Source organism: Haliotis rubra, unplaced genomic scaffold, assembly GCF_003918875.1.
Source record: "Haliotis rubra isolate DU_JTF1 unplaced genomic scaffold, ASM391887v1 Scf289, whole genome shotgun sequence".
NCBI lineage: Eukaryota > Metazoa > Mollusca > Gastropoda > Lepetellida > Haliotidae > Haliotis > Haliotis rubra.
Window position 1 is genome coordinate 1,167,355 of NW_025766956.1, and position 24,784 is coordinate 1,192,138.

Sequence of the window (24,784 nt, forward strand, 5' to 3'; positions counted from 1 at the left end):
CTTACCTATTATTTATTATGAACATTGAACATGGACAGAGTTATCCGCCGCGAATGGCTTACATCCACAAATCAAGGTAACGCGAGTGTATATATATATACATATACACACTATGTCATGACTATAGATTCTGCTGACACTGACTAATAGCAACATGAGTATGATTACTTGTCATAAAGTGTAGTGTTTTTCTCCTATTTTAGGAACTTATATATCCTAAATATTCTGCCAGTAACGTAATGATCGCCACCTTTGGTAACTGACATTCCATATTTTCCACTATACAGCTGGACCAATATGTTTTAAGATAATGGAAAGTAATAATGTGTACTGGTTATTGTGCTATGAACCAGTGTTGAAATCTTCCAGCAAATACAAACAAAGAATTTAATACTTCAACAAAAACTTCATTTCATTAAGTTTAATTTTCATTGGTAAGCATGTTTTTCATAGGAAGCTGAGGCAGTAGGGTAGCCTTGTGGTTAAACCGTTCACTTGTCACAATGGTTTGATTCCCCACGTGAGTACAAAGTGTAAAGCCCATTTTTGCTACTCCCGCTTGAATATTGCTAAAAGCGGCGTAAAACCATACTCACTTACTAGTTACACATGGATAACAGCCGCCATATAGCTGGAATATTGCTGAGTGCGGCGTAAAAGTAAACTAAAACTCATGGATAACAGCAAACACGTCGTTATCGCCAGAGCAACAAAAGAATATGCTCAGAATTTGACCACCAATCATCAGAAACGTTATGACAATGAGGGACAACAGCATGATCACAACTTCGAATTCTGGAAGAGGTTTTGCGAAGTATTTTCCCAGTGAATTGCTGCGAATTCGGGATTTTTTTCTGAATGGAGACATATTCACGTATGATCCGCAGGCAACAGACATGGGATGAGTTACTGGTAAGGACATTGAACATGCTTGGGATCCTGTACAACTGACCAACATTGTTTGTTGAAACTGACTTGTGGACGTGTCACCGATAGAATTTTAAACGCAAAACGCCAACGCCAGAGAACAACCAACAACCATCTGACGAAGCAGACCTGGAAAAGGTGCATGAGTTAAAGGGAGACCTGTGAAGCAAAAGATGTCCCAAACTGGCCAGAGGAAATAATTGACTACTTGCGGCATGTTTTAACGATTTAAGCCAATTTGACCACTGGACCGGGGATCAAGGACAGTGAACGTTCCCTTTTGACAAGGTTACTTACGTAATCAAATCTCTGTTCTGTGTGTAAAACCTTATAAAGCACATGTAGTTACATGAACCTAAGATCAAGACAGATATGATAGATCTTGACAGCTAAAAGTAGGAACTCAGCAATCGGCAATTAGATACTTACTGTTCATACACAATGCTGAGACTAATGACTTATACATCCCATCTTTACAGAGGCACTTCATGTTTGACGCTGTAGTCTGTATGCACTGAATGTTGGGGTCTGTAGTGTCACATACGGGTTGGTTACTGCATACACCACCAAAGACTTGTTCTGAAAGTAACACGATGACAGGTCAGAACTGTAAGACACATAATTATTAAGTGAGTAGTGATACCTTCCTCTAACGCACATTAAACAGTTACTATACTAAACTAATGAATATAAGGTGTGGATTTGTTTCGTTCAACACCACTTTGAACACTAATCCTGAAACTAATCATTTACCAGCTCAACGTTCCGTTATATTATTTATATAATAGTACCATACACTTAGCTTATATATAACCCCGCTGATATCTGTGTCAGTCATCGGGTTAGTTTTTCTGGTGTCCCCGGCCGTAAGATTGAAGGAATACTGCTAAAATAGCGTAAGCCCGCGTCCATTTACAAGCACCTGCCTGTTTGATTTTAGTACCAACTTAGAATAGTTTTACTGTCAGATGTTGAGTATTTCTGATGAATGATAAAGTTAATCTCTAGTCAAGTTGTCTAACTTAGCTACTTGTTTAAATGTCCTTGGATCCGAGATAATCGTCTGACAACTTAATAGTCACAAACAAATTTCTGTAAATTATGAAGCTTTTCTATTGAGATTTAACTAAAAATGACACATCAATGTCAGGTTATGAGTACAAGAAGTGACCTTGCGGGATAAATCTAGAAGCTGGAACTGCTAGAATGCATCAAACTAAGCTACTTGTTGTAAATGTCCTTTGTTCCGAGGTAATCGTTTGATTCCTGCCGTGCTGTGTGATGGTGTATATAACTGTGACAGTGTATGTTGTTCCTGGAGACAGAGACTGGATGTTGTAGCTCTTCTGGGCTGTAGCAACAGATCCTGGAGATCCTGGAGACCACGTTACTGTATAGCTGGATGTGTACCCTCCAGTGACATCGGTACTGGTCCAGCTCATGCCAATATTACCTGTTCCTATAGTTGGTATGGCTCTGATGACTGGTTTTAGAACAGTTGCTGAAAGCATGCATATCAACACTGATAAGTGAACGTGTGAAACTAATTTGACGATAATTATCATCATCTTGAGTATTGTGTATCAAGGAATATAAATGTGGGCCTTAGAGTAGTGATGGCATATGTATTTCGTGTATATACTTTGGTTTGAGATACATATGCTTTGGTTAGTAGGTTTTCTGAAAATATACATGCTCACGTAAATGGATGTCTTGCTCAAGCGAATGACTCTTGATTTTACATACATGTGATAAAACTTCACCAATGAAACTGCCAATTTATCGTTCGTTCCAAACCCCCCATAATTGAATTACCACATCATGTAAATGAAGTGTTTATCTACAAATATTATTGATGAATCCAATCATAAAGAAACTAAATCTCAAAATTTACCCTTCGAAATTCGCAATTTTGATTTTCCTAAACGGTACTCCAGTGAGTACATATATTTGATTGCTACGTGTTTACGATGTGTATTCTTATTAGTAAGTGATTACAATACTGAATAAACTTTATGGATAACAACTTGATTGCAACGTTTCGAACCAGTTTCTTGTACTGTTGTCAAGCAGGTACCATTCCTTCCCTGTGTAATCCAACTGGAGTACCATGCAGGCAGCAGACGTAGAAAGTATCTAGTGCGGTGACCTAGCTTTGGTTGCTGGTGATCTGTAGCCTTTTTATGTATTTGTGCAGTGATACATGTTAACGTACTAGTTTTAAAATGATTCTGTGGTAATCTAGGTTTTTTTACTGAAATTTGTCAACAGCTTTGATGTAGTCGGAATGTATTTAGTTCAAGGTGAGGTGAGGTGAAATTGGGTTTGTTGTCGTGCTTGAGAATATTTCGCTCATATGACGACGTGCATGCGTGTGTGTATGTGCGGCTGCTTGTACTAGCCCTGACTGAAGTAGGTTTTATAGTGCTAGCCCACTGAGATACCATGCCGCAGTGAAGTATGAATATCTCACACAGACACATTATACTGACTCCGAGCCAACCAGTCCTTGTTGTACCCATATATGCCGAGCGCCAGGCAGGGACCAACAAGTACCATATTTTAACGTCTTTTGGTATGACGCGGTCGGGGATCGAACCCGCGACCTTCCGCTCTCCGGGCAGACGCTCTAACCACTATACCACGGAGGCGGTCATTTAGTTTACGAATAAAATTTATAGTCACAATATGGCTGAAATACTGACAAAGTGACTTTACACCTATACACTCAGATGGCAATAGCATGCCTGTTCCTTCTGACAGGAATACATTTTCACAGAGCAACAACAACTTCGGCGTTATTTTTAGATATGGCCACCGATTATCCTCTGCGTCATGCTCGTTTGAGAACAGAACAGTGTTTAAATTAAGAACTATTTCTGACGAGAACCTATCACTTTCATCTATGTCATTTTCATAAACATTCTCACAACAAATATTGCACTGATTTGGTGGCTGATTGTATGTTAAACATTTACATGGGAAGAGGTGAAGCCTTCAGTCTACACTCAATAAAGAGAACAGAGAGATTGAAACGACAGTAACTTTTGGGAAAAGATCAGCAAAGAAGTGTTTTAATTCATTCACGTGTCATCGAAAGGATCCAGTACCTAAAGGTATGGGCTTTGTTAACCATATGAAGGGAAAATCCTAACTGTTATACCTACTTGCAGCGCAAAATGTTGCATATGGCCTATATCGTCCATTCTTACAGAGGCACCTCTTGTCTGGTCCAGCTTGTATACACACGATGTTGGAGTCTGAGGTTGTGTCACACTGGGATGTCTCAGTACAAACATCTCCGAAGTTTTGTTCTGAAATGTTCCATTACATACAGCACATACAGGTGTGACTTGTCAGCAAAATCCATGACACAAACAACAGACAGTATTAAACTAAAAAATATCAAATCATAATAAACCAGAATTCGATTGTACATGCGACATAGGATTGCAGAAATTCTAATGTTAGAATATGAAAATTATCTTGAATATATATTGAACAGTTCTTTGTTTGAAACAAATATTTTTTTTCAAATAAGTCGTGTATGTCGTGAAACATGTTTGATTAAAATGTAATCTTCCCATTAATGTACGAGACCCAGTTCAATTATATATACTCCTCACAAAAAGTTAAGCAACATATTTTTTGGTCTCATTTTCATTTATTGAAATTGCAAATCATTGATAAAGGTGAAACGTATGTACACATGATAAACAAACTGATATGAAATGTTAGTGTGCAATAATATACTTACAAATCATCAAACTCATGTACCCGTGAAACAGTCGTGCAAAATGTGCTGCATTGATGGAGAAAAATGTTAACAGTAAAGTACAAGTCAGTTTTGGACAGTGAAGCCGTGTTCAGTAACGCGTATGACCACCATGGGCACGAATGAAAGCTTCTACACGTCTTGACATTGACCAAATGAGTCTGTCGAGTTTCTGTTGTGGAATGTTCTGCCATTCTCTCCTTAACGACTGCTCAAATTCATCCAGAGTCTGGGGGCGAATATGGAGACCGTAAACACTTCCAATAATGTCCCAAGCATGTTCAATGGGATTAAGATCAGGCGACCATGCAAGCCAGTCCATATGTATCATGTTGTTGATCTAAACAACATCATTAACAACTCTTTCTTGATGTGGACGGCATTATCATCCATAAAAATGAAGTAAGGACCTGCTTGTTGTGCCAGGGGAGGTTTACCTTTCAGTAACATGTCGTCAAAAATCGCTTTCGAGATTGATAAAAATATTACACTGAAAATACTTGTTGCTTAATCTATTTATGAGGAGTATGATTATGCAAATTCAAATCGCTGTAACATATCTGACACGTGACGTGATGTATCTTATTATTAGAGGACAAGTGTACGGTATAAAATACAGATTTATATATAGCTAGCTAGGTATGTAAGTAAGTACAAATAGGTAGGAAACATACACACAAAAACCCGAACACGAGGACACACACACAGAAACAAGTTATTGTAGGAGGGAAGAGTGCAAACTTTAGGGTGTTTGGGTTAGATACACAGGTAGGCAGGTACAGAGGATAGAAGGGAAAAGCACGGTAGGAATGGTAAGGAGTAACGTTCTTTGTTGGAAACATGTACAAAATTGTCCATAGGTCAGCTCACTTGATTTTGAATAGCTACATTCTGTCAAGATAATTATTGGTGTGCTCTCACTTGAAAATCGACTATATTTAATAAAAGAAGATTCTAGAGGCACTACCAGTTGAATTTTAAGTTACGGACTAGAATTTGAACGCAGGCGTTATCAAATCTAGTTTGAGGAGGCTAAACTCTAAGGTCTGAAACATTACTCTGAGTGCAGGTGTCGTTGGCTGCGTCGTAGTAGTGAGTGTAATCACATGCACAGATGCCGGATCCATTACACACTGCATTGGTGGTATTACACTGTGTCATGGTATCACAGCTAGCTCCGTATTCCACTTCTGAAATTAAACATGCGTATACAATACAATATACATTACGTTTTGCATTTGCTCTGAATATCATGCCAGGCTGATTTATTTCAAAGTATATATCTCCTTCTTTTTGTTGCTCTAACTATGGCTGATAAGTTGTCGAGGTGACAAACTTTCAACACACACAGAGAGCTAATAGGCTATATATTCATTCTACATATTTAGTCATTACTTGTTAAAGATGAACTGGAAAATGTAGCATAGTTTGTAAATAGAGTATTCCGAGACAAATGTCTCAATATGAAACTAAAAACCTAAACCCCAGAAAACAAAAGAAACAAAAATACTCCAGTTAAGTGGCAAATCTAATAATAGAACATTTACTATGTTGTGTGCTAAGAACAAAAACCCACGCTTGGTATCACGAGGGAGAGGGTGATGTAACAACTCATTTAACGTTGTCCATTTTGGTTGAAGCCACTATCGGCGTACATACATGCGATGAAACATTACCTTGAGTGCAGGTGCCACTGGCTGCGTCGTAGTAGTGAGTGTCAGCACATGCACAGATGCCGAATCCATTACAAATTGCATTGGTGGTATTACACTGTGTAATGGTATAACAGTTTCCTCCGTAAATCACTTCTGAAATTAAACATGTGTATACAATACAATATGAATCATTGTTTTTACTCTCATGAATATCATGACAGGCTGATATAGAGTATTCCGAGACAAATGTCTCAAATATGAAACTAAAAACCTAAACCCCAGAAAACAAAAGAAACTAAAATTCTCCAGTTAGGTGAGTAGGAAAATGAATGGTTTCCAGAGTGAAACGACAAACATGGGTTCGTTGTTGTCTTAGCTGACTAAAATCATTTGCAAGTATTGAATAACTAGTATCTATGATGACTGGCATAACATCTGGAGTGAAGTCTAACTGGGTGATGTATTACTAGATACCAAAGACATACCACTCACTATTAACTGCATAAATAATAATGAATATACATCTAGTTGCAGTAGAGCCATACAGGGTGCAATTCAAGTATTCTTTGGTCATTTACTAGTTCCTTTATCGGTACACCCACCGGATACATACCAGCCATATTGTTTAGTGTCATGTCACCCTCACCCTAACGCTAACCCTAAACCTTACCCTAACCCTAGCCCTAACCCTAAACCTTACCCTAACCCTAACCCTAACCCTAAGTAAACTCGCCTGCTTTCAATGATGGCGGAAAGTATCCGCTATTCTGTAGTCGTACCCCTTTATCTACTAAAACTATCATCAAAACAAAAACCCACGCTTGGTATCACGAGGGAGAGGGTGATGTAACAACACATTTAACGTTGTCCATTTTGGTTGAAGCCACTATCGGCGTTGATACATGCGATGATGGGGTGGTTGAGATTATGGAAAACAGCATTGAGGCACCTGTCCGCCAAAGACTGCCCCAACTGAACTAGCGTTACCGAATCTTCCTAATTATGTTGTAGGTGTTAGAACATTCCACATATGTCCTGTGGGTAGAGGCCTGCAGAAACTGACCAGGGCAGTCAAGAATTGCTTCACTGTAGTTGATGCGAACCAAATCAAGGATTTGTCATACAAAGTACTGAAGGAACATGTACCATGAAAGGCTGAAGTAACCCTACATTCTATCGTTATTGCCCTTCAGTAATCCGTAGTTGTTTTGTGCTTGATTATACAGTTTACTTGACGAACAGTTAGGTCGTTTTGAAGAACGTTCTAGTGACCGATCAAAAACCCTGTATTGCCACTTTGAATGATACATTTGAACCTAATAAAGGCAAATCTAATAATACAACATTTACTTTGTTGTGTGCTAAGAAAGATAAAGTGCATGGAGCTACCGATGATAGAAGAAATACCCTTTGTACAAGTAAGGTGGAAAGCAAGGTAGTCTGTCTCCCTGTCCCTGAACCACACTATTTTCCCTACAGCCTAAGCCCTTCCTGCAATGCTAAAGCCCTAAATGAAGCAAGTCTCAGGTCTCCCTTTTCAATTTAAATGGGTTTATTTGTTACAATAAAAATTACATGATATTGTATATATATTGAGAGACTAAGCGTTAGTCTAGGTGATCAGAGTCGGAGACTGAAACTGTTAGGCGGATGTTACCAAGGCTAATCACTAAGGTCTGAAACATTACCTTGAGTGCAGGTGTCGCTGGCTGCGTCGTAGTAGTGAGTGTCAGCACATTCACAGATGCCGGACCAATTACAACTTGCATTGGTGGTTTTACACTGTGTAATGGCATAACAGTTTCCCCCGTAAATCACTTCTGAAATTAAACATGTGTATACAATACAATATGAATCATTAGTTTTACTCTCATGAATATCATGACAGACTGATATACTTAACACTACATGTTCCCCGAGCTCCTTTTGCTGCCACGCTACGGCTGATATGTTACCGAGGTGACTTTAACTTTCAACTCACACAGGGAGCTAAAGGCTGTGTATTCATTCTGAATATATAGTCATTACTTCGGAAAGATGAACTGGAAAATGTAGCATATTTTGTAAATAGAGTATTCCGAGACAAATGTCTGACACAAATAATAGACAACACAGAACTAAAAGAAGATGAACTGGAAAAGGTAATATATTTTGTAAATAGAGTTTTCTTAGACAAATGTCTGAAACGCAAAACAAAAGCCCTAAACATAAATTCCACAAATTTAAAGAAAAAACAAAATACTCAAATTAAGCGAGTAGGTAAATGTATACCGTATCTGAAGTGGAACGAAAAACAAGGGTTAGTTGTTGTTTTAAGCTAAATAAATAGCTAGTATCTATGGTTAATGGCAGAAAATCTGGAGTCAGCACATACACATGCCCTATAAAATACAAATTGCATTGATGGCATTACACTGTTTAATGTTGTCAAAGTTAGATCGTATTCCAAATTTGAACTTGAACATGTGTATAGTATATAAATCATGTTTATTATTCTCATGCATATCATGACAGCCTTATGTACTTCACAGTATATATGTCCTTCTTTCGTTGCTCACACTGTGGCTGATATGTTGCCGAGGTGACTTTTACTTTTTTACTCGCACAGTTAAAACCTAGTTTTATATGTTCACATGTGCACAAAATATATTCAGTATAATGTATATTCAGTCTTTCCAGACAAATATTATTAAAAAGTATGACAAAGTCGGTGAAGTCCTGTCGTTGTCTTCTCACATGTTCTCACATAGATTTTGACGTTTTTGGCAAGGCAATTGCAATGCTTGAGGATGATTCGTAAAAGAAACCATAAAAGACGATCATTCCAATATGGAGTTTTTATTTTTGGCGGAAGTATCCTCACAACAGAAGGCTTATTGGTAAACAAACACATTAGGGTGAGAATATCAATGAATATCAATCAGAGTTTTGTGGGTTCGGAACTTATCTTATCACATATAAACATGTGTTGAATATTTTAGAAGGTGTGTGCTAGTTTTCATCGGTATCTGTAGTCGTATTTTGAAGCATCATGCGTTTCTATACTACACTCAGCAGGAACATCCTAGTAGTGTTTTGAAGCATCATGCGTTTCTATACTACACTCAGCAGGAACATCCTAGTAGTGTTTTGAAACATCATACGTTTCTTTACTACACTCAGCAGGAACATCCTAGTAGTGTTTTGAAACATCATACGTTTCTTTACTACACTCAGCAGGAACATCCTAGTAGTGTTTTGAAACATCATACGTTTCTATACTACACTCAGCAGGAACATCCTAGTAGTGTTTTGAAACATCATACGTTTCTATACCACACTCAACAGGTACATCCTAGTAGTGTTTTGAAACATCATACGTTTCTATACTACACTCAGCAGGAACATCCTAGTAGTGTTTTGAAACATCATACGTTTCTATACTACACTCAGCAGGAACATCCTAGTAGTGTTTTGAAACATCATACGTTTCTATACCACACTCAACAGGTACATCCTAGTAGTGTTTTGAAACATCATACGTTTCTATACCACACTCAACAGGTACATCCTAGTAGTGTTTTGAAACATCATACGTTTCTATACCACACTCAACAGGTACATCCTAGTAGTGTTTTGAAAGCATCATACGTTTCTATACCACACTCAACAGGTACATCCTAGTAGTGTTTTGAAACATCATACGTTTCTATACCACACTCAACAGGTACATCCTAGTAGTGTTTTGAAACATCATACGTTTCTATACCACACTCAACAGGTACATCCTAGTAGTGTTTTGAAGCATCATACGTTTCTATACCACACTCAACAGGTACATCCTAGTAGTGTTTTGAAACATCATACGTTTCTATACTACACTCAGCAGGAACATCCTAGTAGTGTCTGGAAACATTATACGTTTCTATACCACACTCAACAGGTACATCCTAGTAGTGTTTTGAAACATCATACGTTTCTATACTACACTCAGCAGGAACATCCTAGTAGTGTTTAGAAACATCATACGTTTCTATACTACACTCCGCTGGACCATCGTAGTAGTGTTTTGAAGCATCATACGTTTCTATACCACACTCAGCAGGAACATCCTAGTAGTGTTTTGAAGCATCATACGTTTCTATACTACACTCCGCTGGACCATCCTAGTAGTGTTTTGAAGCATCATACGTTTCTATACTACACTCAGCAGGAACATCCTAGTTATATTAATAGGTTTACACAGTAATGGGATGTCAGTGGACATAATGGTCAAGTGAAAAATCGTTCTCCTGGGAGCCTGTTTATGTGACAGTTTGGTATCAATTCCATTGATGCAACAACCAATATGTTTGTCTATACGTTTACAACCAGTACGTCATGACTGTTGGCATGATGTAGATAACGTCTCAAGACGAGGCTCGGACGCTAGAAACGTTTGGCGATCTGGTACAGACTTGATGTTATATCAATCACATTGTACGTTACAAAAATACATTTAATAAGCGCAAAAACACATAGCAGGTGTAACCTGTGAGCCAGATGAATTGTGAATCATTGTATGGCCTCATCAAACAGGGGCAGCATTTGACGTCTTAGTTAACGACATGCTGCGTAAACCTCGACATAAAATATAGACATACGAATTTTTTAAACTTCAAAATTAAAATTACTTTGTAAATACCAATTTTTTATGAAACCATAAATTGAAATGCAGTGTAACCATAGTTGTTTGTAGTGTCTCGTTTCACTTCACACGAGAAAATTCGTATCGACTGAAAAGTAGGTCATTGTCTGATTTGGTAAATGAGACTCATGTTTCGGTTTGCTTAATATTTTGCAGTTAATTGTGTGAATTTATCCAGTTAAGTATAACATACTGCTGTTACTCGAAATTTCTTATTCCACATGAGATGGGATGAGATGAAATTGGGTTTAACGTCGAGCTTAAGAATATTTCGCTCATATGACGTAGTGAATGCGTGTATATGTGTGGCTACTTGTACTAGCCCAGACTTAAGCTGGTTTTATAGTGCTAGCTCAATGAGATACCACGCTGCAGTTAAGCATGAATGCCCCTTTCAGAAACATTTCTCCGAGCCGACTAATGCTTGTACCCATTAATCACTGTACCTAAGGTGATGCTGGTAACGCACGTTACCAGCATCCCAACATGGCGGCAGGTAAGATCGCTTGGCGATTATTCCCCTCGAATTAGCAGTCTTCCACGTGTATACAATCAACATTATTTAGCACACTGATAAACTTTGATGGTGTGAATGCATTGAATGCACTGAATTTGCTTATTAATGTCTATGTGTTGAAGAATAAGGATTTTAAAAATCGCACGACGATGTCGGTAACTCAAAGTCTGGATGTTGGTAACGTGCTATGAATGATGCTGGTAACGCACACTGTGTTGCTTTAGTCGGTAAAGAGAAATTGTCGAGTTATGTTTCAATACAAAGGAGATACAAATATCAGTTCGTTTCTTTTACACAGATGTGTACTGCTGTTAACAGTATGAGCAACTTTTTTGTGTGCGCTGGTATAACGTGCGTTACCAGCGTCACCTTAGGTACAGTGATTAATGCCGAGCGCCAGGCAGGAACCAACAAGTCCCATACATGTATTTTAATGACTTTTGGTATGACGCGGCCGGGGATCGAACCAGCGACCTTTGGCTCTCCGGGCGGACGCTCTAACCACTACACCACGGAGGCGGTCAGTGTTCTATGAAGAGAGTCACATCAATATATAGATTTATCTTACCCCGCACATTAATGTCCTTTTCTGATTGGTTGAGCACTCTTCTATTTCCAATGTACCCTGCTTACAAGCGAGTAACATTTCCTATGTTACCCAATGGGAATTCCGAACTGTGGGACTTCATTTGGTACTTCGTGTGAGTAATTCTTTAACTCGATTAATTGAGTCACATATGATGTATTGAAATTACTGATGCAAATCGATGGAAGGGAGATAACTCTAAATGTGTTTTTCTTCTCGCCTGTCGTTGTTGGCATTGAATAATTGCCAAACTCTGGTACTCCTTATAATGAACTAATACCATTGCTTCAAACAGTTCAAAATTAACATTGAGGTGTTCGGTCAACTCTACCGAAGGCATGAAAGAGCTGCCAGGAATTGCTGAAATGCATGTGTGAAAAATGTTCAAACCGGTCCAAATGCGTAAAGCTCTTGAATGCGCAAATGTGGAGGAGACTGTAATTGATTTTCTGATTCAGTCAAGCTAGATACAATTACACTCAAGACATGATTGAGTAACCTGCCACAGATTGATGATATTGCTACTTTGACACTGATGTTGAAATCAAACATGGTTGCATTGATTTTGACATGTTTTTATAGGTAATACATAGCCAACCAAGCTCATATATTATACATGTAATTAAATCTAATGATATACTTCTTCAAATAAATTTTCATCTGTTCTCACAATATTCTTGATGCATATATTATTAGGATTTAGAATTGAGTTAAGATAACATTTTTGGAATTTGTTTTGCTTTTCTCCACTCCCCCCCCCCCATAAAAAAAATGAAAATTGGCTAAAATCTGCAAAGAAATGACAAAACAATGCTTGATTATGGGATCATCTCAAACTTATTTTACTGATGTAGTCCATATGGAGGCCATTTCGAAAAATGGAGCATTGGATAATTTAACAAGTTAAGTTACGGTGAAAATAGTAGATTTTTTATACCATTTCCCCCAAATTCGCGTATTAGTGTTTAGTAATTTTGTGAGCCGATTGTAACAGATCTATAGTTTTCTGGTTTATTTGGATCACCATTTTGTTTGTGGATTGACATTATTACTCCATTTAATCAGCTTTCTGGGAAATTCGCGGTGTCTAAAAAGTTAAATAGTTTTACATATATACTGAACAACAAAAGAAACGCAAGTTTCGAAAAAAATAAATCTCATAAAAGTAAGCATTCATGTTCATGGAACGTTCATGGTAAAGTGTCCCCCGCCGTGATATTGCTGGATTATTGCTCAAAGCAGCGTAAAACCAAACTCACTTACTCACTCATGGTAAAGTGACGTAATGATCCCAGATGAGATGATGCCATCTGTTTTGACGTCCATACGAAACATTCGCACAAACACACGCACAGTTCAGCAAAACCATAATTTTAGCACGTGCATCGACGGTTCTGGATGGAAAGCGTGCATTTCACTCTGATATATACTTTATAAAGGTTTGTGTATAGAAAAACCAGTTCAGTATTTACGCTAGGAGGTGTACACGATGCCTAGACAATGACTGAGCAGAGGGGAGTGGCCATTGGAAAGTTGCACGGAGATAGCTCTGCAACCGCTGTAGCTGGACAATTTGGCTGTCATCTTACCACCATTACACGACTTGCTCAACGTCATCAGCAAACCGGGATGGCTGCCGATCGTCCCCGTACCGGACGGCCACGAGTAACAACTCATGTGCAAGATAGATGAGTAACCCGGATAAACCTAAGGAACCGATCTCAAGCAGCAACAGTGACAGCAACCTCAGTTCATGTGTCAAGGGGAGCAGTGTCCAGCGATATGATTAGGCGTCGTCTTCGGGCTGCTGGAACCATTGCCGACGGCCATGTGTGGAGTCAATTTCGACACGTCAACAACGCCAGCGAGGTTTACAGCCCTCACACAGCAAGGCTGTCGATGGATCATTTGGCACAGAACAACAATTACGTTCTTCCATGGCCGTCTCTTTCCCCAGATATGGCTCCCATTGAACATTCTGGGACGAAGTTGAACGGAGGATCGCTGCAGGTAGACAGTCACTCACACTTGCACAGTTGGAACACAGATTGGTATTTAAGTGATACCACTTGCCTCAGGCATTCTTTCAGACTCTAGTTAACTCAATGAGGCGGCGTTGCACGGCCTGTGTGTAAGCTCAAGGTGACTATACGCGCTACTAAAGAAACTGACACTTTTCGCAGGGGTATCTCCATTTGACGGACTGTGACCAATTTGAACTTATTGCAACTCAAAGTCAACAGCAACTTTCAGCTATTACATTGACAGTGTTTACCATAGAATAAATGATCAGACATAATTTTTGTTGTCTTCTATTTAAAAACTTGACAAAAAGCCAGACTCGCGTCTTTTTTGCTGTTCAGTAAAATTTGTTTCAAGGGTTCCAGAAAAGTATATCCGTGTGAATTAACTTTGCCTTTGCCCTGACTAAATATCAAGCGAGATATCAGCTGATTCCAGTTTTTCAGCATCGTTAATGAAATCACATATTTCATCAGGTAATACATATTCGTTAACAATATCATACACGACAGTAAAGTAGTCTCACAAAACACCTGTTCGTGACTTCATGTCACCAACAATTAGAATGTTTTTAGATTAAGTTGATAGTACAGAATATACGTGCGAGAAAGTTTCGTCTGTGTACAAATGCTATACAGATATGGTCAATTCGATGTTTGAATTTTTTATCAAATTTGTCAGAATGTTTTTACGCTAAATCCGCACAACCACTAACATCTATAAGTCACAAAGTTCGTCAAGAGCCGTGCTATAGGTAGAATCAAGGGCGGAAGGAAGACGACATGCAATCACATCCATGTCGGCGGCACTTGGGCGAGTTAACTTAACAGCAATACAAACCTTAGCAGACGGACTTACACACTGTGTTCTCCACTTTGAGTGTTCTGCAGAATAACTTTACCACCAAAAACTCTTGTGCACCTGGCTACATCATCACATATTTAGGACAGACGTCTGCAGCATTTCAGATCTTTCAGACTTTGAATATTGTTTGTTTTCAACCAATGTGTTCTTGTACAGCAACGACGACGATATAGTCCGGCATAAGAGAGTTGATTTCTTGGGTCCGAAGCAACACACCACCAAAGTTGACTTGCACAGTGGATGTTTCAGAATTATCGGAGTAAGTCCATTTCTTCATGAGACGGACATACGTTACATACACATGACGTTTGGACATTATTAAGTTGTTCACTGGTCTCGAGGGTGACATGGACTGATGTACCCTCGATGTTTGTTTATGTTCCCTGAGCACGAAGGGCGAGGTGAACACAAAGACACATCGAGGGTACATCAATCCATGGGCCCCGAGGGACCAGTGAACAACGTATTTATCTTACCGAACACCTCAAAGGTAATTTTGAACTGTTTAAAGCACGGGTATCGGATTATAGCATGGAGTACCAGACAAGAAAAACAAATTTAGAGTTATCTCCCTTCCATCGATTTGCATTCGCAAAACATCGGTAATTTCCGTACTCATATGTGATTCAATGTTATTCGAGATAAAGAATTACTACTACGAAGTAACTAATGAGTTCGGCATTCCCAGCGGGGTACATAGAAAATGTTACTCGCATGTTGGTTGGGTACATTGAAAATAATAGAAGAGCGCTCAGCCAATCAGATAACGACATTTATGTGTGAGGCAAGACAAAATTGGATATGACGGTCTTCAGTTCCTCAAAGGACTTTTCTCCCTTTGAATAGACAGAACAATCCGCTTCGTTCGAATACACGATACACCTTCCATGGTGTTTTTAGCTTTGTTGAGTTAGTGTGGTCGACGCAAGCCCTCTGATTAGTCAACGCTTGTAAATCTGCATATTCTTTATGACTTCACTTAAAACTTTCCTTTCATCGACTGCTTGATGTGGAAATGTAAGAATTTATTTTCCAGCAATGGCTTCTCAAAAGAAAGCATCAGTTTGTTTGTAAATGACTCCTCAACAAGCATCAACCCAACAAGAGGGGCTTTTGCTTAGATCCCCCCCCCCCCCATTTTGTGGGGACATATCGTCATCCATTTGTGACTATATCGTTTAGTTGAGGATCAAACTCGGGTTTCAATCGACTTAACAAACAAACAATAAGAAATGGTAGGTGTCATGAGTGGTGATCGATAGGCCAGTCATCCAGGATTATGTTTACATGAAGGTTTAATGGATTGCATGCGATGGTAGCATAGCTATCGGCAAAGCAGGCAGATTGGGTACTCCGAAGTGTCCGGCTTCGTCATGATTTATTGTACTGTGAAGCATTGCGAGTCGGGGTCACCTCATATTTTTAACATTTTCAAAAAATCTTTATTCCTCGTAAAGACGAGTGGCCCGTGGTATTAATCTCGTCCACCGCTTCGGACTACTTTCACCACTACTGAGTACGGGGAATCCTAGGCTTAAAGGTGAGGGAATTGCTTTTTTATTTGCACCAGCCCGAGTTCCACAAATATTATGTTTTCGGGTTCGATTTCTTACTTTCTCCGTATTCTTCCATCCTGCATTACGTTTTAAGACAACCAATGGCGCTTAATGACTATACCATATATAAACAGTAGACCTCTTACTCGCATATTTGTTCCGAAGCGTTACAATCTGACACATATTGTCTTTGTCTGAATTAAGTATAAGGATTAATTGTGTATATGTGTTGGTTCATTGAGGCATGAATGAAAATAGCTCTGCGCAAACTCCTTTAATTTGGATATCTTCTATTTAAGTCACATATCACAGAACCGAAGAAAAGGAACAGTCAAAACAGAAATGACATTCTTCCTTGATTACTCACTGTTAAACTGTTTAATTATAAGCGGAGAGTTTAATTGTGTTCTCATGTGTACTCGAAAATGATGCTGGTATTAGGAAAAAGGTTTTACAAGATTTTAAATCACCTCGGCAATATTCCAGCCATATCGTGACTATTAACAAGTTTTTATGTCATAATAAATCATTATTAAAACAAATTGTCGGCGAAGGACAGTAATAATAATTAGAATATCACAGATATAATTGTTAAACTAGTATGAAAATCTAAAATATCTATGAACGACAATACAATATAAAAAAGTTGCTATAGATCGCTAACAACTGAAGGTAGATCACCATACTAGGGACAGTACCTTTGCTATCTGCATGGACCCTAGCTGGATTCACATCATCTCTTCAGCCATTGGCGATTGTAGTCAAAATTAGCCATACTTTGGAATAACACATATTCTACGATTAAAAACACATAGTATGAAGAATCCGTTGAATGAAATGGGACTTACATACTTTACAAGATAAGTATACTCACGATAAGATGTTGTTGTATATGAAAAAGGGGTGAAAGCATTGCTCATCTGAAAATGGATGAAAAATATGACGTCATTTTATGAGCAGAAACGAGTCGTGAATCAAATCTAGCTCCGTGAATGAACATGTGCAGCTTGTGGTAATCTTCACTTTTGTATGTGACGTATGTTTGTTACTTTGATATATTTGGACATTGATGTCTTCTACCTTCCATGCAACACATGTTATATTTGGGATTACACTTTCTCAGTGAGGAACAGATTCTAGTACTTCTGTTGGGTTTAGTCCCATCCGGGATTCGAACCCACACACTCAGAGTCAGGAACCTAATTGCCAGCACACAAAGTCAGCCGTCTAACTCATTCAGCCATCGTGGCTTTTGCAAGAAAAATGGAAGTCGGACAACTGGTAGTCTAGACCACGGACTTTGTGTTGCCTCTGATAAGGGTAAACAGGCACGTGCACGGCTCCTACGGCCGAAAGTTATGGATACACAATGCCATGTTTTAGAAATTGGTCAAGAGTAACTCATGTTATATGTTTAACACATGCATATTTGGGATTACACTTTCTCAGTGAAGTACAGATTCTAGTCCAACCGCTGTGTCAGACCCCTCGTTGTTAGAGTCAGCGTGTGTGGTCTCCATATTGAGGTTCGACTTTTAATCAGTATGACTGGTGGGATCATTGTGAGAATATTAGTGATAGATGCTCTATCGTCAGTTTTGATGTCACAGCGGCTTCCACTGGACTGTGTGTGCTGGCGATTAGGTGCTTGACTCCAAGGGTGTGAGTCCGTATCCCGGATCGGACTCAACCCAACAAAAGTACTAGAAAAATGTTACATTTGGGATTACACTTTCTCAGTAAAGAACAGCTTCTAGTAATTATGTTGGGTCCCAAATATAACGTGTTATATTTGACCACTTATGGCATTGTGTATTCAATCGTCAATATTCAATGTAAGTAAAACACTCATAATAAGCAAGACTGACAATATTTACGGCTGAATGACTGAGGATAATAATAGTCCTTGTTATGTGACTATTTAAGCTATTTCGACACTGAAAGTGAGTATGATATTAAACTTAACTTCAAAGATTTGATAACCTATTCTAATAGAAAATCTTTCACAGCAGAGAGATGTATTAATACATCCATGACGATTGCTATCAGGGATGTTACCGCAACATCTATGAATGAAAATAGACTTTTTTGTATCAATGTTCATATTCTTATCTGCAATTCTCCTAGGCATAAAAAGTATAAATAGGTACAAAAGTTCACCTTTACTGTTTGAAGTGAGTGAGTGAGTGAGCGAGTTTAGTTTTACGCCGCACTCAGCAATATTCCAGCTATATGGTGGCGGTCTATAAATAATCGAGTGTGGACCAGACAATCCAGTGATCAACAACATGAGCATCGATCTGCGTCACTTCTGGCTTTCAGTTCGTATAGATTCTTCAAAGAAAGTAGGGGATAGTTTGAAGTGCCTTTGAAATAATACCAATATTTATACCACTGTCAGAGATATTAGCTTTAGCTATAAGAGTAAAAGGAACGTGTATGATGATAAAAAATGGGACACATTATAACTGGTAGTGAAGTATGGCATGTCTTCAGGTACGATAAGATAGAGTTGACTCTCTGGATGAGTACCGCCAAGAGTGTCAAATCTCAGTTATTTGAGGAAGCATATTACGTATGACTCTCCCGCAGTTCAATGTGGTCGTCGAGTTGACGCACCCCCAGGTATGTCCGTGACGTGTTCAGTAGGGGAAAGGCTCAATGCTGGTCATGGCATTCGATGGCTGTTGTGCAGCTGTTGGTAACACATGACTAGCGGCTTTTATCCCAGTTTTGATGTTGTGTTCACCACTGACGATTTCAAGTCAATTGATCGTAACTATTCTGTACGTTTTTCCATGGCCTAGTAAACAATTGACTGAATCGAACGTCAAACATTTGGATGGTACATTTTCTGTGAAACATTGAACATATTGGCCCCTGCACGCTAACTTCTAGTAATTTCTACCATTCCTATAGCTGGTTAAAGGCACATTTGTACACATTTTCGACAATATTTTCGACACTTTACCTTCCTATTGGTGCAATAAAAGACTTATTATCCCGTACGACTTGCCTGAATTCGATAATTGAAACTTCTAGTCGAACAGCCTCCGAACAGAGAACACTTGCCCTAGGAATGTAAACAAATGCCCCGTACATCGAAAGCTGTCGCACCAGGTATTGTGGGTGTTTGCCGAACTGGTTTCAATCACAAGTTGCGCGAATGTTTTATTTGTTTTGTTTTGTTTTTGTCTAGGACTGAGTTCTGTCTCCAAAGGAGTTCGTAAAGAGCGCTCCAAGGGACATAACTGTTGTTTAATGTCGCATAGAAAATGACTGCACATCGATGGCTACGTGCAGCTGTCCAAGCGTACTGTAATAACAGTATGGATGGGGCACTTAACTGATGGTGTGTCCCTATATGTGCTAATCTGTCTGATGTTTCATAGCTGAGGGTCAGTGCTTAAAGGCACAACTTCACACTACACTTCTCTGAAAATAAATAAAGCATTTTTCTCAATAATACTATCAACCCACAGGGAAGCTACCATATGATTTATTTAAAAAAACACGTATTTAGATCACAATAGTAGATTGAAAAGTTCGAATGAATTAATACAACGCTGCATTGAATCGACTTTCGCGACCTCAACCGGTCGAACACTATTTCAAACGAACCCCATAGACTTATCAGATGTTTGATGGGCATTTAGAAAAATACAATTTTAAATTGATTTAAACGTACATTTGTTGGTTCTTTCAGGAACTAATCGTCATCAGTCTTCTCAAACGATCGTCATCAGTCAATCCGTAACATCAACATATATGGTTAACTGTACAGATTGAATAATTTCCCCACAAGTTTTAACCTTTTTGTCATGATTGTCGGGTTGTAATGTTATTTACTGAAAAATAAGCCTTTTGGCACCACACTCAAAGGGGCATCTATCAGATGCTAGCACTGAACCGAAGCAATACGCCTGATCAACGAACATGGCCGATGGTTCGCAGCCCTGTCACTGTCATGCCAAAGGATCTTGGGATATGGTACGCTGACTGACGCTCAGTATTAATAGAATGAGGTCGGGCTGAGTATAATAAGTGAGTGTGTTTTCCGTATTAAGCTGCATGCTATCCCCGTGGACTAGCACTATAAAACCGGTAACAGTCCAGAGAAACATTAGCTGCCACACACTAGTCCATGCACGTAGCTATAGAGGTGCAGTGATCTTCTACACGACATTAAACAACAGTTTACCTCACCATACAACATGGCCGTTTTGGTCATCCTTGACCCAGCGCACTGCTTCAGAGTGACAGTATGGTCAATGTACCTATGCTATTCCTGCATATGATTGTAGCAAGTCATTTGAATGAGTGGGTGAATCTGAGACAGACAGAAATACGAAATATTTATTTTTCTATTATCAGTAAAATGCCATGATATATTACCGGGGTGTTTTTCAGCTATGCAATATTATTTCATTCCTTATTGCGTACATTAATATCGTGAAATTAAACTGGATTAAAATATGATCAGCAGCGGCAAATGTACATGAATCCGGGTTCGATGTCGTGTGTTTTTGTGATAGAAAACAGATCTAATTGAATCGAGTGTAGTTACTTGAACTTTGAAATTTCTACTTTATCTACATTTAACCGTTGAAAACTTATATTGCTGATATAAAGGCGACGTGTGAATACAGCATTCGTACCTGAAGGTTAGACCATGGACTTGTCTCCCATGGTGCATGCTGGCAATAAATATCATTTTGTATTGCAGACATATAAGGCGGAGGTTGAAGTCCGCGATAATGACGCCTCTCGTGTCACGTCAGGCTGGCTATACGATTTTATGGGTGTAAGCCGTTTATCTGCTATGAGCATGCTTCTACACGTTATTACCTTGCTGTTACAAAACATTTTCGTTTAAAGCACTGCACCGGTTGACAGGGAGCGACGTTTCTAAACATGTCAACGCCAGAGAATAGCCTCTCGAATGTCTGCCGATATATATTCTATTGGTCCGTCAAAGGCAAAATAGAAATGTATGGATGACAACACTGCTCGCTGAAAGTGTAAACATATCTTGCAGGACCGGCAACACCCTTCCTCTTACACAATCTGTTGTATGACGCCGAACACTGGATTGTAAAGACTGTCCACTTGGTGGTGAATGGTGTGACTATGTTTCTACATAAAGTTTGCGTGAACCTATACAAAGTCCAAAAGCGCTGTCTACGGCGTCCCTATACGTTATCTATTTACAATTACACGCAACGATAAATATTGTATTTGTCATTCTGCGACATATTATAGGCAACTGCTATATAATATTCAACAATTTGAACGAAATACATTTGTACCACATCAAGCGTTGACGTCTGTTTGTATTATGCCTATCACTATAACGTAGGACATCAGGCAGCACATGTGTTAACATACCAATGTTAGTTATCAATGCTATCTTACCGCACACACAAACATATTGAAGTTACAGTACACTACGCTTATAACAAACTCAAAGGGGCGAAAAACAGTTCGTTTTAACTGTAGTTCGTTATATCCATTTCGACTACAATATGCACAAGGTGGCCAGGCCAAAGAACCCACTTTGTTGTATCTGTCAGTTCGTTTAGTTAGCAAACGTAGTTTGTTATATATCTGCGAATTACTTGTTTGGTGAGATACAGTGATATCTCCAGAAGATTCGATATAATATCTTTACCGTGTGTGCCCTAATGACTTCATGAGTTTAACTGTGATGCAATGTCGGTCACAGTTACATTGTTGACAAGATAACAGTTACTGTTATGTCCGCTACTTATTTTGTGAAGACGTTGTACATAACGATAACCGATTGCCAAAGAAACAGGTGCAGCCGTTATGAAGGAGTTTTTGAGTATACAAAAAATGAAACAAAACGTCACTTTATCCAAGACACTCTGCAATAATATCACTGATTTTAGAGACTCGTATAAAAGTCTGTGGCTGATATATTTCATATTCAATTTTGCAGTGGATCAATTGTTAGAAAATGTGATCATTTTCAATGTTTGAGATGAACAGTGTACTTCTGAACACATTCAGTGTGTTTGCCTTAAATGGAAAACTGGAGCGTATATTCTGTCAACTTTTGGGTAAAAAGAGGACGAACTGGTTTAATTTATATACAAAGCACCAAATAATGAATTTGGACGTTGTGTAATTGTGTTTAATATCATCAGATAATTACACACACCTTCTGGAGTTGCTCATACTATGGTAAGGTAACGTTGTAGGAAATATGAATCGTGTTATCAGTATGTATCGAGTTATGACGTGAATGTTAGAAACCATTTGTCATGTGACTTTAAATTTACCATTTGAAACGGGAATGCTAAAATCGGATTTGAAACGTATTTTTAACGTATGTGTGTTAAGACAACACTTACTCTCAAAAGAGTTGTTTTTCCTTTCTGCAATACCATATTTAACTGCCAGTATTTCACAGTGTATCGCGTTATAACGTAACGTTCCTTGAATCAATCTCATTGGCTTTTTTTGGGATATGACAAAAACGTCGCCTATTGTCGCAAATATAACTTGTTAAAATATATTGTTAGAGATACATCATAACAGAGATATAATGTGGTATATATACGAGTAGTCATATGAAAATATTTATATTTTAAAATAAAAGAAAGGAGAATCTTTCGACTATGATCTTTTAAGAGGATTAATATCACCAATTAAATCCAAATCTAACACGTCAGAAGAATATATGTAACCAAAAAATAAATAATATAAACACGATCAAGCACAAACATACACCTCTTCTCGTAATCCTACTCCTACGTAGAGGCTATATGTTTACTTCGGGATATATCCAATCTATCCGTTACCAACGTACGAATATTGACAGTTGCTTCATAACCTGCCTGTCGCTGCTTTAGGTTACACCAGGGAAGAGAAAGCTTATGTGTTTTTGTTCATACAGGTTGTTTGTGTATTGCCCACTCATGGGAGCCATGTTGGGATATTAAATTAAGACCTCACATGGTGACTTGGAACACGTAATGTGGAAATGGTTCCGGGTCGTCTCACCCGAAGTCGTTTCACCCGGGTCATTTCACCTTGGTTGTTTCATCACAATTCCAAACTGGGTCAATTCATCCTACATTAGGGGGGGGTTCGCCCCTGTTTAAGATTTGTTTCACCTCGACTTATTGAGTATACATGGAGAAATGTATTAATGCTTAAATCTGTTAATCCTAAACAGGCAATGTTTTTACAACAATCAAGTAAATGCTACTGTGTCTGTGTTGAGATGGCACATCGGACTAAAGCTTTTATCTCAAGAATATTCCATCAAATTTATTGTGACGTTTCAACTTAAAATCAAAAAGTCATTACTGACTGCAGTGGAAATCTAGTCATAAACGCCTAAAATGAATATGTTTCATATCTCACCATTGAACAGAGGCAGGAGAATACGATGCCAGTCAAACAGCGCTTGAAGGTATCCATGCTGATATATGAATTTGCATTAACAACTTAAACTTGGTTCACCGAGAACATATACTTCCATTTGTCTTTTTAACACACCCACTCATCTTCACTGTGCGTAGACTGTCGGGTGTTGCTGATCAGTAACACTTCTCTGTTTACTACACAGTCCTTGATATCCACGATCAACTGTCGGTTTGTATCAGTTCTCCCGACCGGCGCTCCTCGACCCTGGTGAGTGATTGTGTAAGATTGACTCCACCCGTGTTAGCCACCCGAGCAATTTCACTTCCTCATTCTATCAGCCAGGCCACGTGACAGGATCACATACACAACAAGCGTCATGACCAGGCATAATACTGACAGGGCTGTTTCACTCTCTCCCCGTTTGCTTAACAACTACTTGCAAACGACCGCACGACCGTATGCAACCGTTAGTACCAACGCCACTTTTAACTTCTCTAATCAGTGTTAGATTCTACGGGTGGGGATGGGTAGTGGTTCTCAATTGACAAAAACATTATGTTTTTGAGTCAATATTAGTAAATAACACCAAATACTACTTTACTTTGTTCAAATTCTTGAAAGACATTTAGAAGTTGGACGAACTTGAATACATGAGACGTTTTATGAATGACAACTCATTATATTCTTTATTTTTTCACATCTATGTTTTGCTCACTATATCCTCATTCACACGATGAAGGAGCAAGACTAAGCTCTGAAACGTCGTACAAAGAATAAAGTTGTTTTCCATGAAATGCCATGTATTTATTTACATTTTA

The 24,784-nt window shown here is 38.7% G+C and overlaps 1 protein-coding gene across 1 annotated transcript in view; it reads right to left on the minus strand.

Moving 5' to 3' along the window:
* LOC124281748 overlaps positions 1-24,077 on the minus strand; it is a 143,649-nt gene extending 119,572 nt beyond the window's left edge. Inside the window, exons 1-8 of the mRNA XM_046717723.1 lie at positions 23,964-24,077; positions 17,443-17,488; positions 8,046-8,177; positions 6,379-6,510; positions 5,761-5,892; positions 4,095-4,241; positions 2,153-2,428; positions 1,357-1,506 (exon numbers count right to left, since the gene is read on the minus strand). Coding sequence (XP_046573679.1) covers positions 1,357-1,506; positions 2,153-2,428; positions 4,095-4,241; positions 5,761-5,892; positions 6,379-6,510; positions 8,046-8,177; positions 17,443-17,488; positions 23,964-24,020 — 1,072 coding nt within the window. The 5' untranslated portion in view covers positions 24,021-24,077. The remainder of the gene's footprint in view (positions 1-1,356; positions 1,507-2,152; positions 2,429-4,094; positions 4,242-5,760; positions 5,893-6,378; positions 6,511-8,045; positions 8,178-17,442; positions 17,489-23,963) is intronic.
* Between the last annotated feature and the right edge of the window lie 707 nt (positions 24,078-24,784).